Genomic DNA, 14,679 nt, shown 5'->3' with positions numbered 1-14,679 from the left:
TAAAACTGAAGTACTTTTTGCCTTAACCCTCCTCCTAATCTGGACCATGTTATATTGCCAGAGTTTAAGGTACACCTGTTTCCATCTTGAGATTTTACATTACAGCCTCATCCTACATGAAAGCCCTGCCAGTCTTAACATCTTCCAAGCTCCTTATATAGAGTTCCCTCTTGGAGCCTTGCAGTCTGAAGCTTACAAGGGCTAAAATAAACCCATAGCAATATGGAACATTAAGAACCTATGTCCTTCAACCCCATTGGATCCTCAAAGTTCTAATACTGATAGTCCCAAGCCCTCAGCCATCCACTCTACCCTTCCTATCAGCTCTCAGACTTCTAGCCCCAAGGACTTCTGCCCTTGCCCATCTCCAGTACACAGTTTGGCTGAAAAATATTCTAAGTCCAAACAATGGAAGGTTTAACATTTAGAAACGAACACATTTATTCAAGAAAGTGCCGTGGCATAGCGGTTAAGGACACTAACTGCAATGCACAAGGACCTGGGTTCAATTCCAGGTGGGCATGCACAATTTTGTTAAAAAACTTAGTAAAAAAAAAAAAAAAAAAAAAAAAACCTCCTTTTCCGGGGACCCCAGGTTTTGAACCAGGGTCCCCTGGCCTGGAAGCAAGCAAGCTAACCACCAGGCCACAGGCCTCTTTAAGATATTTATTTCGGAACTTATATTTAAAGGTTAGGATTGCGCAATTTCAAAAAAGGTCAGAGAGCACACCACATTTGCATGTATTTAAATAACAATAAACCAATTTCAATTAGTTAAAAGACAGAGAATGCACAAAATATTCAGAGCTTGCATGTATTTATGACCCCCATAATACCTCTGAAACTGTTTTTCAGAGAGGAGAAAACATTGCGTGGACGTGTGCAAGTCCACACAATGCCATCACACCCTACAGAGGTCCACACTATGTAGGCCACACCTGCACAGCACGGCATGTCAGCGGGCACTCCTATCCATATGATGCATGATATGATGCAAAGGTGCATACCCCCCATGAAGCACCCATGAAGCCAGACAGACAGGAGACATGGCGTCACCGGTGAAGCTTCTAAGTTCTTAGTTTTTGACCAAGGTACCTCTGCTCCTCAGTCCGGCAAAAAATCTCCATGCCACTCGTCAGGAAGGTGGTCAAACCTCAGCGAGTAAACTAGATTGGCCACCACTTAATTTGCATAACCCTAGAAACTTACAATAACTGAAATTCCTTTCAAACAATTGACAACCACAGCAATATAAATTTGGAATTAAAGTAGATTTTGGGTTGCTCAATTTAAAAAAGGAAGCTTAACCCCCTTGCTGTTCAACGTTGAAGAAAAAAAATATCTCAGGAACTCTTGGTAAAATTAAACAGGAAAGCTTACCTCTGAGACTTTCATTTGTAAAGAATATAACAAATTCTTTGCTGCAGCCGTTCAATTTTGAAAAACCTGAATACCTGGGGAGCTCAAATAAAATAAAATGTCAGTGTTGTGAAAAGTGAAGATTGGGGAACTCTATAAATGAAATCAACTAATTTTAGAAAACGGAAAAGATGACAACTGGTCACAACCACCGTTTCATTTTCATTACGAAAATTTTATTTGCATACATTTTCCAATTGCAGTTAGCTCAGGAGGAAAACTCTACAGAGAGGTGGAACTAGCTTCCAACGCAGTACATTACAAAATGCCTGAAGAGCACTTCCCTCATGCAAGGGACCCGCGCGTTGACAAAAATACAAACCTATAAAACAAAACAAACTGAAATAACCCCCAAAACCAATCAATATTATTATTTCAATACTCACATTTCTGGATATGACATGCGGAAAGAGAATGGATTCAACTCAGCTGAGCAAAATACCTACAAATACATTAACTCTCATATCATAGTTTAATTTTGCTAAACTCATCGTCAATGGTATGTGGCATTGAGGTACAATTTGTAGTCTAATCACAGTTACTGTAAAGATTTTCAAGACGTATCTTCTTAGATTTTGACCAAGGTGCCAAGACACAAATTGATCTCGACGATCAAATGCAATGGACTGTGGCATTACAAAAATGGCACCGCAGAAAAGTTCAGGGCAAATTTGGGATGTCATCGATCCTCAACACAAGCTTTGCTTTTTTTTTTTACATGCACTCCTGTTGGGAATTCCACACAGGACATTATTCAAGTACTGAGATCGCAATAGTACTGCTCACAACAGCTGAGACACAGCAAATTACAACAGCAATAATGGATCCATTGTGCACTTAGTAATGGTGAGAATTTTCAACCATTTAAGAATCTAAACGAGACGGGTGTCAGGTGAATTTCGGGGGACAAACCAAAAAGTAACGTAACTATATTAAGGTTCTGTCTCTCTTCATTTTTCCCACTATCAGGTCACACTACGCATAAAGGTTGGGAATCAATTATTTTCAAACTGGCTTTCCCCTAAAAATTGTGACCACTCACTCTTCTGAAAGACAGAAAGTTACAATGATGTACTGGAATTAAACAAAAAAGTATTAACAGAGTATATCTCTGGATTCGAGTGGCCTTCATACACCAATAGATGGCGCTCTTCACAGACAATTAGTTAACATACAACTGAAAAACATACACAAATTTGCTACCGAACACCTTTTTTTTTTTTAAACGCTGGTGGGCAAATTTACAGCTATTCTTTTGTTTCAAATCACAAGCAGCGAGACGTTTCTACCTTCCCCCTTCCTGTTTCTGGAATGCACTTCTGCCGATATTTACATCACAAAACATGCTCTCAATAATTTTCAATTTGTTTTTCTTTTTTTCTTTGCCAACAAATATTTAGGCACATAATAAATACGTCAACAAAGGTTAAATCTCCAACACACCAATGTTAATCTGAGCAGTAATGTTTATATCCCATTAACAACCAGAAAAATCCAACAGCTTAACAAAGACCTCAAAAGTCAGCAGATCTCATGACGTAATTACAGAGCTTTTGTTTTAGTGAAAAACACAAGTGGTTAATATATTATGTACAAATCTTAATTCTTTACAGAAACCATTGTACAGTTCATCTGATGCAACTGAGTAACACGTTACAATTAATACAAACTTCCAACCCCTTTGAACCTGTCATTTATGTCAGCAATGATCCCACGATACAACCCAATTACATCTCCAAGCTCGGACGATACACAAGCGTGGACAAACATACTCTAAAAATGCCAGACACGGGCAGAGTAAAACAGGTGGTAGGACTTCACACAAGCATATCGAATTAGTTGCTAAGCGGTTTGGCCAAACATGACGAGAACTTGTCTTTCAACACCCTGCAGTCGCCCATGACTTACAGAAACAACTCGGCATGTTATGAAACAATTCAGACAGGTCAGAGGATAGTCAGTTTTCTTTGAAAACCAGTCAACTCAAAACATTTTCTAAAATCTAACTCTAGGTTAGGCTAGCAGAGAAGCAGTTGTTAAACTGAGTTAATTATTTATCAAGAGGTTTAACAACAAAAAAGACTGAATTTAGGATGAATAAATCAAGGCTAATTATAACCACTTGTTGAAAAGTACGGTGTATTCAGTTATGTACAAAATATACTCCACTTTTGGAGGGACTTTGGTCGGGCAACTTAACTTAAAAATAAAGTTCATGAGAAGAGCTTATTTTTAAAAAAACGGAATCAGTTAGGCTTGTAGAGATTAAAAACGAAAGGAGTAAAAAATTATCTAAGAGTCTAGCTGTAAAAATTGGATCTTATTTCAATTTTCTTTTCATTTCAAATCAAGAAGACATGGCATACTTCAAAGTCTAACAAATTACTTTTTTTCAAAAATGCAAAAACAATTATTGGCACAGTGCCAATTACTGCAAAACAAAGTACTGTTCAGAGTAGAATCAAGGACTTAAAAAAAACCTTTTTTTCACTTTTGGAGCTCACATTTTTTTCCTGCAATCATCTCCAACTTGTTTTTTTTTTCCCCCTCCAGACAAACCTCAATGAAAATTGAACCAGTTGCATTATGTGCTTGAAATCACGGAAAAAACTCAAACACCAAAAAGACCACACATCCCATAATCTGGTCTTGAGGTTATGGTAGTATTTAACTGCTTGGCAAAAAAAAAATCAAGATGGTTATAAAGACAAAACTTTTTTGTCGGTACAAAACACGATTGTCTCAATAGATGAAATCACACACGTTCTGATTATATATCTTGTGAGGGTTACATAAACATGTACAATATGACAGAACGCACCAATTATGAAAGCGGACCCAAATTTACTGAAAAACTTGAGATTCAAAACTGATAATTTTTCTATGCAACTTAACTGTTCTCCCACCACCAATGAAATTAAACAATAAAATGATATAATTTGATTGTCTATGTTACAGAATGATTGTCTGCTAGTACTTTCAAATCAGATATTTCTTTTTTGATGATTTTTTTGGGCAATTTTACTTTTTTTTTAATTCTTTCTTTTTTTTCTTCTTTTTTTATAAAATAGCAATGGGCAGAGACAAGTCCTGGGGAAAATATGAAGTGACCACCTCCTCAAATACACTGATTTGCCAAAAAAAGACCTGACGTTTTCTCACTTCAGCTAAATTTGCTGGATACAGGGGCAGTTCGGAGGAACATTACCCCATCAACCTATCACCTGGATTTGTAATTTCCGTCATTAAAAAACAAGACGGCGGTAAACATTTTCCCATTTCTGGCTGTAACAAATGTTTTCAAAGTGCATACACTTCCTTACATACCCTGGACACAGTGCCTCAAACTTTTATTTACATGAGCAATACTTAAAAATGCTAACAGAACTAAAATTGAAAACGAATTATACATTCTTGTCGTTCAGCTGAGTTTTTTCTTCCTTTTATAAGTTAAACGATTCCCAAAAAATATTTATCTCCAGTCATCACAAAATGGCGTTTCTTCAGTGAACATGGAACTTTACTCAGTCACTTGTGACATTTTCAAGATTCAAAAAAATATGTTTTTGTCATTACCGTTTGTGGCTTTACCCCTTCTCTCTTTTTGACACAGAAGAAAATAAGTTTTTGTGATTCAGCAATTTCTGTTTTTTAATTTTGTTGTTTTTTACAGATATACAGCCAAACTCAATGTGACATTTGGCAATAGTTTTCATCCAGGTGTTAACTAGCATGCACTTTAATTTCAAAACATGCTGACGGCCAGAAACAATTGTGGCCTGTGTATCAGTGACGCTACTTACACCGCCAACACTTTGACAGGGTTCAGAAGGATAGCAGCCATCAGTCTAGAACCTTGACTCGTCACAAGAAGGCGGGTATTTTTGGGTGCAAAGACTGCTACACTACTCGGGCAATGTATAAGCTAACACTAGGCCTGTGACTGTCTCACTCCTTCTGTGCATGCAAAAGCACCACAGTTGACGGGCGCGCACCAACCTCCTGGTCACTGGCCAGTGGACTGGCCACTTGTCACAGTTCCGGCCGGTAACTTGGTGGCTAATTTCCACGCAAGATTTCGCCTGCTGCAGCAGGCACTCTGCAAGTCTGTCTGTGAGGAACAACTGTGGCTCAGCCGTTTCTAGGGTTTGATGGATCAAGCGGCTGAGGCTGTCTGGGTATCATGCTGGCCAGTAAAGTGGCTGGTAAGTTGGCCTCAAGACTCAAAAAGAAGTTTTGGAGATGCGCAGCTGTTTGTAGGGAGCGTTGAACGTTGGTGATTCTGAGCTGACGGTCTCAATCCCGCCAGCCAGGGTCATCTAGTCTGTTTTCTGATAGTCTGACCGGGAAGAAGGCTGGACTGTGGATTGTTGCAGTCATTAAGGCCAATATCAACGTTGTAGGCTACTGAGGTAGCCAGCTGTCTTGTCAGATTGGCTTCAAGCCATGCAGTCTGCCATCACCATTAACACAAGACTTTCTGGTGGGGCCAGCTCGCCAGTAGGTTGTACCGTCTACCGATGATTCACTGAAACCCCAATCAGTGGGAAACTGTCCTCGGCATAGCCTGTAGGTCACAGGTTCAACAGCAGAGCTGTTGCATATCCAGGTACTGGTCACAACCCACTGAGCAAAGGCCATGGGCCACTTGTCACCGGCCACTGGCCAGGTTGGCCTCAAGCAGTGTCTGTTCACTGAATAATTTTTCTGTCCTGGAGCAAGTCACTCACTGAATGGCCACCGGATAAGTAACATCTCTCACACAGTTTGTTACACTGCAAAGATTCCTTGTGACGTCTTGTGTTCTCATTGAAAGCTACGTGGTTGAACTTCAGACGTTATATCTAGCTTGGACATCCTTGCCGTAGTGAAAATTTTGCAATGTACATAGATGAGGGCTCCTTTTGTTAGGTACCTGTCTTTTTAAATTACAGCGAGCCGTGACATTATTCAACAGTTTTTTTCCAAAGTTTACAAAAACAAGCTTACAGCCTCAACCCATTTTTGGCAGCCAGAAAAAAAAATACAAGGCTGCAAATGACACTAGTCTCTCACACCGGCAGAAAAAACCTAAAGATATCTACAAAGGTGGCTTCGTCTCTCCTCCAGACTCTATACTAGCGTCTCCTCCGACTGCTCCAGGTGGGAGCGGATGGCCTGGATGCTCTTCATGATTTTCTTCTGGTGGCCAACCAGGTTGACGCCCAGGCGGGGCAGGTCGCCCTGGGAGATGCGGGCGATGTCCTCCAGCCGCACGTAGCCAGCCTGGGAGAAGGTGTCCTTGTAGCGGCCCATCTTGATGCTCTCCAGCCAGTCCGTGACAGAGCGGAGCTGGCTGACATCAGTGGCGCTGTTGTTTATCTGGTTGACCCTGGGTGAGCAACGACAAAAAGCCCCAAATAACAAAGTGTGCGCTGTTAGTGAATCTCTCCTATTACTGCAATGCAACTGACGGTATGGCTTCAGGTCTTACCACGGTACACAAATTGTGGTAATACCACAAACAGCAATCGATGGACACTTGACAGTCATGTTGGCCGTACACTGATTGCTCATGCGTACTGAACAGCTTTTGTGCACATTCAGTCGAAATTTAGTCCCATGCTATAAACAACAGTACCCAGGCCATTACCGCGCCAAGGTGCTAATATCCTATGGATGGGAAAGTCGAGACGAAGTTGTTGGGGACAGGTACTTGGTCCAGTATTTCCCTACCACATCACCATTTCAACACGTCTGCTATCCCCACAACCACGGTACACGTACGTGGATCCACGCGATCCTGAACAGGTTATTAAAAACCAGCTGATTTTTAACAGGTCCTTACTTCCTTATCGAAGCATGAGAACATTACAACATATTTGTAAGCTATGACACTTTCAAAGCGCAATGTCAAAATCTGTATTTCCACTAAGCAGCTCCACTCTTTTGTGTTATAAACAACTAAAACACCACAGACATATTAGTTGTTTTCCAAATTTTTCAACGCCACTTTCATTAATATTTAGATACCTCGGGTTCATTCTCCAGATCTGTGATCACACTGACTTTATAAACCTGATCGATATACACAAGATGCATCTCTTTACATGAAATGAGCGTCCACTTACTCGGCCTTGGCCAACGGCCGCAGGGCATGGGGGTTCCTGGTCAGGCGGTCCAGGGTGGAGACGATGGTGGAGAAGGTGGGGCGATGGTTGCGGTCCTTCTGCCAACAGTCCAGCATGAGCTGGTGAAGCGCCTCGGGACAGTCCATGGGGGGAGGCAGACGGTAGCCCTTGTCAACGGCACGGATCACCTGAAGGGGGAGGGGTGGTTTCCACATCAATTTATTAACAGTACAGGGGGGGGGCCCTAATCTTCCTCACTTGCAGCCTCAAGGCTCAAGGGTGGTTCCATAACAAATTTTGGTGGAGGGGGTAGCAGACTTGTTTTTAGGGGGAGGGGAGCTCAAAATTTGGAAACACTCTCACGTAACAGTCATCCACCCTTGGCAAGACTGAACTCTGAAAGACGCAGCTGTGACATTGTCAAGCCAGAGGCATGTATAAAGAAGCAACAGGCACCTGCTTCATAGCAGCCCACGTTTGACCACGGAGATGTTGATTTGTGCAACGGGAGAAAAAGTAAAGAACCCCAAGAAAAAAACAAAACCCCTCTTGGTGCAAGAGAGCATCCGTGAACAACTCCACTCACATGCGTGTGGGGCTTAGGCCTGGGCTAAAACGTTGAGAGGGTCTGCAATGAAGACACTAAAAACCTGTCCGCATTTGGAATGCGGCCGGAAAAATTCCCTTCCTTAATTCCAAGACTTTATTCGGACTCTCTAAACAGGCCCGCAGTGTTGCTGGGACAAAACGCAACCTACAGGCCAAGCCCTGATACACATTGCTGCTAACGCTGGGCTTGTGGGCTGGCTCAACCATACATATCAAGAGAGAAATGAATCTAATCTAGGAGAGCCAATCCTTTCAATCAGAATGGGCTGAACACGTCTGTTCTAATCATCTTCAGCTCTCTTCTTATCCTGTCTTTGTTTACAATAGTCATAAATTTACTTTTTGATCAGACTAATATCGACCACTACTTTATATTTATTTTTTTCTACTTTTAATTTCTTAAACTCATATATTTTTCTGTTACTGCTAGGCACCTTTGAAAAACAGTGATTCACTGTAAGGGTTTACGAGGGTAAATGAAAAATAAATAAAAAATAAGGTAGACTTACATCTTGGTTGGGCCAATTCCAGTAGGGTCGCTCTCCGTAGGACATGATCTCCCACATGACCACACCGTAGCTCCAGACGTCGCTGGCCGAGGTGAACTTCTTGAAAGCGATGGCTTCCGGGGCCGTCCATCGGATGGGGATCTTACCTCCCTGGAAAAGGATGCAAGACAAAAAAAAAAAAAACAGAATCTTGAAGTACACCTCGTCCTCGCTCAAAAACGTCAATCCATGCAAACGAGATTGGCCCCCTCAACCTACTGGCCACAAGCTGATTTGCTTGCAGTGAACATGCTGTTCCTGTGATGCCGTGCCCTATGTTTTCAAATGGCCTTGCCTTACTTGAAGATATAAACTTTCACACTGGCTCACTTCTCAGAGCTGTTTTCACCCTTCGAGCAAAAAGGACTTGAAAGATCTCGCTGGTGGAGAAGTACATTATACCAGGCACGAAATGGGACAGAGGGGTACCCCCCCAAGTCCAATCCCTATACACACTCCAGCCTATTGTTACTTAACACATCCCCCCTAGATGTCTGAAAAGAATTCCTGAGATACCTGAATAACAATGACCAACACAAAGGCGGGGGGGGTTCTCTCTGTCCAATAGTTTTCTTCATACGAAGCACAATGTTCAAAAAACAATGCAATTCAAGTCCCAAGTGATTCAAATGAACTGCAGCAAAAGCATTCCATTGCCATTGTTCAACCTGTTACTTCTAGCCAGTCTTGTGAACGGACTTGTGACAGTCATGTGTCTGGTCTTGTGTTGGATCTTGTGACTGGTCTTACAACTGGTATTGAGACTGGTCTTACAACTGGTCTTGCGACTGGTCTTGTGACTGGTCTTACAACTGGTCTTGTGACTGGTATTGAGACTGGTCTTACAACTGGTCTTGTGACTGGTATTGAGACTGGTCTTGAGTTTGGTATTGTGACTGGCCTTGCATCTGGTCTTGTGACTGGTATTGAGACTGGTCTTGAGTTTGGTCTTGTGACTGGCCTTGCATCTGGTCTTGAGGTGGTATCGACTTCAAGTCTGCATAAACACAACACCTAACAGCAGAAGAGTTTGGACACATAGGTCTCTGGTGTGGGACCAGATCGGACGTCCCACCTCATCCAGCATACCTTGGTTTCGTAGGCGCCTTCATGCTTCCTCCGCGAGAGGCCGAAGTCGGCCACCTTGCAGACCAGCGTGCTACTGACCAGGATGTTTCGGGCAGCCAGGTCACGGTGGACAAAGTTCATCTCCGAGAGGTAGCGCATGCCCGAGGCGATGCCGCGCATCATGCTGATCAGCTGGGGCACGGAGAATTTGCCGTCGTTCTCCTGGGGAAGACAAAGTAACCACGGCAAATTACTTCTTGCACTTTTTCAACAACTTTATTGACCCAAAACAGTGACACTGCTTTGTTTACGAGTGCGCTTTCCTATGGGGACTAGTTGGATAGTATCCCTCCTCAAGGGACCACATAGAGGCAAACACTGCAAGGTGTCATTATAATGTGAAAGGTCTACTCTCTTGACTTGAAAGTTAGAAAAGTTACCTTTGAATAATAGGAGCAAGGTTAATCAGGAATTACCAAATTAGACAAGTGGCAAAAGTCAGTGACTTTGTAAGTCCTAAGGAAGGTTTCTTTCTCGACACTTTTTACATTGAGTCTGATTACAAACTGAACAGTTCTAACCCGGAGGCTTCCTGAAAAAGTCTAAAAGAAACCTCTCTGACTGCTCCGTTAATGAATTACAAAAATATCACTGCTATGGCATTTTGTCCTCTTAAATTCACTGTCTGCGAGTGGAAACGGTCAAAATGAAGCGGGGAGAAATGAGGCCAATCTGGATGGGCCCACCTTCAGGAAGGTGTCCAGGGAGCGGTTCTCCATGTACTCGGTGACGATCATGGCCGGCCGGGTGCGGGTCACCACCCCCAGCAGCTCGATGACGTTGGGGTCGTCAAACTGGCCCATGATGGAGGCCTCCGACAGGAAGTCAGCCCGGTCCTTGTCCGAGGCGCCCGTCTTGAGGGTCTTGACAGCCACCTTGCGGGTGGACTTGTCTGGCATCAGCATCAGGCCTGAGCAGACATCGCCGAATTCGCCTGGAGGGAGGAGAAGGTTGCGACGATGTTAGGGGAGAAAAAAATCATCGACCTAAAGTCAAATCTCACTTTATGGGTTGACACCTTGTTTACCTTTTCCAAGGATCTACTTCTGAATTGTCTTTTTCAAGAGTACGGACCACTGAAACCAAAGTTCAAAGTGTTGACAATAAGCTCTGTACAGAGTGCCTAAGATTGGAAACCACATTGTTTTTTTAAACTGCAAGTTGTTCCGAGCAGTCAAACCATCATCGATGAAACCCACAAAAATCGTCTCTTGCCCCTTTTTCTGAAGGGGCATTTGATGAGCATTTTCCATTCCACGATATAAATTTCTTGTAAATACGAGCAGACAACCTAGTGCACAGGATCTGAACAGCATGCGCGCGTGACATGTTGAAACATGTTTCTAGCACGTCCATTTGGCATTGTGTACAAGGAAAACACAACTTGCTTTCCGACAACGCACGTGATTCTCAACAAGGTTGCCCACTGGGCTGTAAGTGTGCGTCAATGTGTTATTTGCTCTCTCCAACTCACTGGAGTGCAACTCATGAGAGTTTCCTCATGTCCTTAGCATGTACGAAGTCAGTAGGTATGACTCAATAAATGTGAAGTTCTGCAAATCCTGATGCATCTTCGGTGTGCGACAGCTCAGAAGCTGACCGCAGCAGAACAGGTTCGTGGTGTTGGCTCGTTCATCTTGAGCTCTCTCCGCGTACAGCAACGCCCTGCAAAGCCGCGAGCATCGCCCCCAGCAACGGACATGCCGGCTTCTCGAGGATGGACCAACTACTTGAGGTCAGCTCAATGTGTATTTCGGGTGCTGGCACGGCCTGGCAAGGCCGCTTTGCGTCAACTCACCTCCGCCAATGACGTCCAAAATGCGGATGCAGCTCGCGTCGATCTCTGTTGCGAACTCCCGCACAGCTTGGACAGGATCCTCGTAGGTAAAGGGGTCAATGTAGGTACGGACCTTGCCAACGTGGGGCAGGATCACAGCTACAGGCAGAAAAAAAACATGCGACTTTCAAAATCTAAATCAAGATGTTTATACAGGTGTATCTTCCTATTTCTGTAAAGCTGTAACAATGAACATGCTCCAAAATATTGCACGCAAGTAAAATTCATTTTTTCAAATTTGAAATTGGCTTTCAATCTTACAGAAAGTTGTTCTAGAATCTCCGTAGTATAAAAAGGCCAAGAAAACATCAGCAACATTTGTTTTTTTTTATTGATAGGAAAAAAAAAAAAGAATTTCCCTTGTCCCTGTGGGCAACTTGTGACAACAAGACTCGAGATGAAAGAAAAACCTGCACTTTTGAATAAAAGAAAAGGCCCCGCAAGCGGAGAAAATGTCACGAGAGTAAAGAGTCAAATCAAGTCAGCATCCATCGTATTTGTCCTTCAGCATTTCTAGAGTTCTCCCCACACTCGACATCCCCCCCCCCACCCCATATGAAAAATCTTGAACAGGACAACAGAACAAGACGTGCCCCTTGGGGGTGTCCCACACGAGCTTCAAAAGACTGTTGAGCGCATTTAGGATTCCCTAGCCTTTGTCAACCCGAGAGACTGCAGTACACGAGAGAGGGAGAGAGATCACATTGTTTCTCACTCTCTCTACAAATTTCAGAAGTGCAGAAGAAAGAATTGAACGCCACATATCTGTCGGGCCAAAAACTGAAAAAAATAATGCAAACACCGGGGAGATTCTGAGAGGTCGACCCGTCACAGAACAACTGACGTTGCTCACATCCCTAATCCTACTCTGTAACTCCCCCAAGCAAATGACACAGATCGGATCGACAAGCGCTCCATCTGGACAATAGCAGAAACGGATCGCAGGTGGTGCGCCTTTTGTCCGGCGGAGTCACTGTCTTGACAGTCCCACAATGCTATCACCGTTTTTCTCTTTTCTTCGTTCATTTCTGCTGCCGAAGGCAAGTGATCCTGCCAATTCAATGCAGAACAAATTTGGAATTCCCCCCCCCCCGTTATCAGGCTTGCATTTGGCAAATTTTATTCTCCCGCCGAGTCCGATGGGCAACTCTCGATGCAAAACGCTGCCTTCATCTTCGATTATTGGTTCACATTAATCATTCCAAAGCCTTGAAGGACAAAAAAGCCACCCTTCCGAAATCTCTCATTTCAACTAATTAATCGAGCAAACCAAATTCTTTTCCCCCCTGCGAGCACAGTTATTTTGAGGATTATTATCATTCTACAGAGAATTCGACTCAGCATTTCCACATGAAGTCACTGATGCGAGATCAATGTGAAATCCATCGGTGTGATCTTCTCTCTTTTCCTCCCTCTGAGCATTAGCATAAGATGCACAACTGTAGATTTACAACAATCATTACCTTCTCCATTAGGGCCATTCGAATAAATCATGCCGTTGGCTATAGGTGGAACCTCCTTTTTCCTGTTTGGAGGAATGAGAATTTTCACAATTCAATTTCAATTCTATAATACAATTTCTCTGAACACTGTTCAATATTTCAGCTTAAAAAAAAAGGAATAACAGCACACAGCCAGTTATTTTGATGAATTCCGTTCACCAAGTACACACTCACATAAAATTGCAAAGCCTACTTTTTGGCACACTAAGCTCGAGGGAGACCAGTGTTACTTGTGTTATCAGCATTTAGCACAGAATGACGTTAATTTCTGTCACACCATTTCAAGACTCTCTCAAATGCATTAAACGTTTGGCTTATTAAGTGGCTTTTGCGACGCAAGAAAGCCCAATTTTGAGGGGGGGTTAGCTTTTGAAAGAATTAGCCACGACTGCAATGGAGTTAGGCTGGTAAAAAAAAAAGAAAAGCATTAAGTTGGAATTATATTTGAAAGGGAACCGCAGGGGAAATGTTAATGAAGGCTTGCATCAAAGGCAGTCGAGAATATGTAAATCGACACAGAATCTTTGGCAAAACAGAACAGAACAGGTTGATACTCCGCAGGTAGGATTTCGCCGCTAGTAATCTTGACCAATTGCAGCTGTTATTTTAAGCCAACAAAGTTTAAACGTGTGTTCAGCAAACTAACAGGTTTGGAAGTCGGCTATTTCCCAACCGAATGAACATTTGCCATCACAACGTAGGTGCGAATCATTCCAGTTCCAGATTGTTAGAGATTGAGTCTGGAGTCACTGTACTTAGGTTCAGTTTCTTCTAGCTCTATCTCGGTACCAGACATCAACGGCCATTCAAGTCATGAAAGACACAGGGAGCGGTCAAGATAGTGTTGCCAGGGGGGGCGCTCTTCCTTTGATACACCGCACCTGGTTGGCCTGCAGTTGTGTGTGTGGGGGGGGGTTTAACTGAAGCCAAGCAACACGGAACTCTAGGCTTTCAAGACGTCCTTAAACCAACCGGAACAATTCCGGAGCGGTTCCCCCGCATCTTTAATTTGAGCAAGGCACTGCCATCCCCTGAAATGGTGTGTGTGTGCGCAGGACTCGCTTCACGACCTCGGGAAGGGAAAAAAATTCTTTGGAGAGCTGGAATATGCATCACGTTTCTTAAGGTCAAGACTGTTCCCTCTGACAGCAAGGAGGACATCACAGGTATTAACAATAAATATTTCACTGTAACAAACATTTCTGTAGTCATGTGAATATGTTTAAAACACTACTTTAAAACTTCTCAAAATAGATAATTCAAATCAACCGGCAGTTCAAATTTAAACTAACAGTAAGGCAACTGACAGAATTTTCATGAAGAACACACTTTTAAAGCAAGCGGTGTTTTATGCAGTTTTCTGTATCACTTTCTACTGAACAGATCTGCATTTCTGTTTTTTTTAGAAAGATTTCTTTTTCAACATGTTCAAAGAAAATCTGTGTGCTCCTGATGAAATTCCCATCCTACCAACTGGGAACAACATAACCAAAAAACAGCCGCAGGAACAAAAAAATCAAATAAAT

General features: G+C 42.9%; 1 protein-coding gene across 3 annotated transcripts in view; it reads right to left on the bottom strand.

Moving 5' to 3' along the window:
• Positions 1-1,573: 1,573 nt before the first annotated feature.
• Positions 1,574-14,679, bottom strand: part of LOC110976466 (ephrin type-A receptor 4-A-like) — a 160,813-nt gene continuing 147,707 nt past the window's right edge. For all 3 annotated transcript variants that reach the window (XM_022229730.2, XM_022229732.2, XM_022229733.2), the window contains 7 exons: positions 13,115-13,176; positions 11,613-11,750; positions 10,501-10,748; positions 9,776-9,976; positions 8,648-8,797; positions 7,530-7,717; positions 1,574-6,790 (listed from right to left, as the gene is read on the bottom strand). In XM_022229730.2, the coding sequence (XP_022085422.2) occupies positions 6,532-6,790; positions 7,530-7,717; positions 8,648-8,797; positions 9,776-9,976; positions 10,501-10,748; positions 11,613-11,750; positions 13,115-13,176 (1,246 nt within the window). In that variant the 3' untranslated portion in view covers positions 1,574-6,531. The remainder of the gene's footprint in view (positions 6,791-7,529; positions 7,718-8,647; positions 8,798-9,775; positions 9,977-10,500; positions 10,749-11,612; positions 11,751-13,114; positions 13,177-14,679) is intronic.

Source organism: Acanthaster planci, linkage group LG16 (genome assembly GCF_054643075.1).
Source record: "Acanthaster planci isolate LZ-2023a linkage group LG16, COTS_SCS, whole genome shotgun sequence".
In the NCBI taxonomy this organism is placed as follows: domain Eukaryota; kingdom Metazoa; phylum Echinodermata; class Asteroidea; order Valvatida; family Acanthasteridae; genus Acanthaster; species Acanthaster planci.
This window is presented reverse-complemented; position numbering and strand designations above follow the sequence as displayed.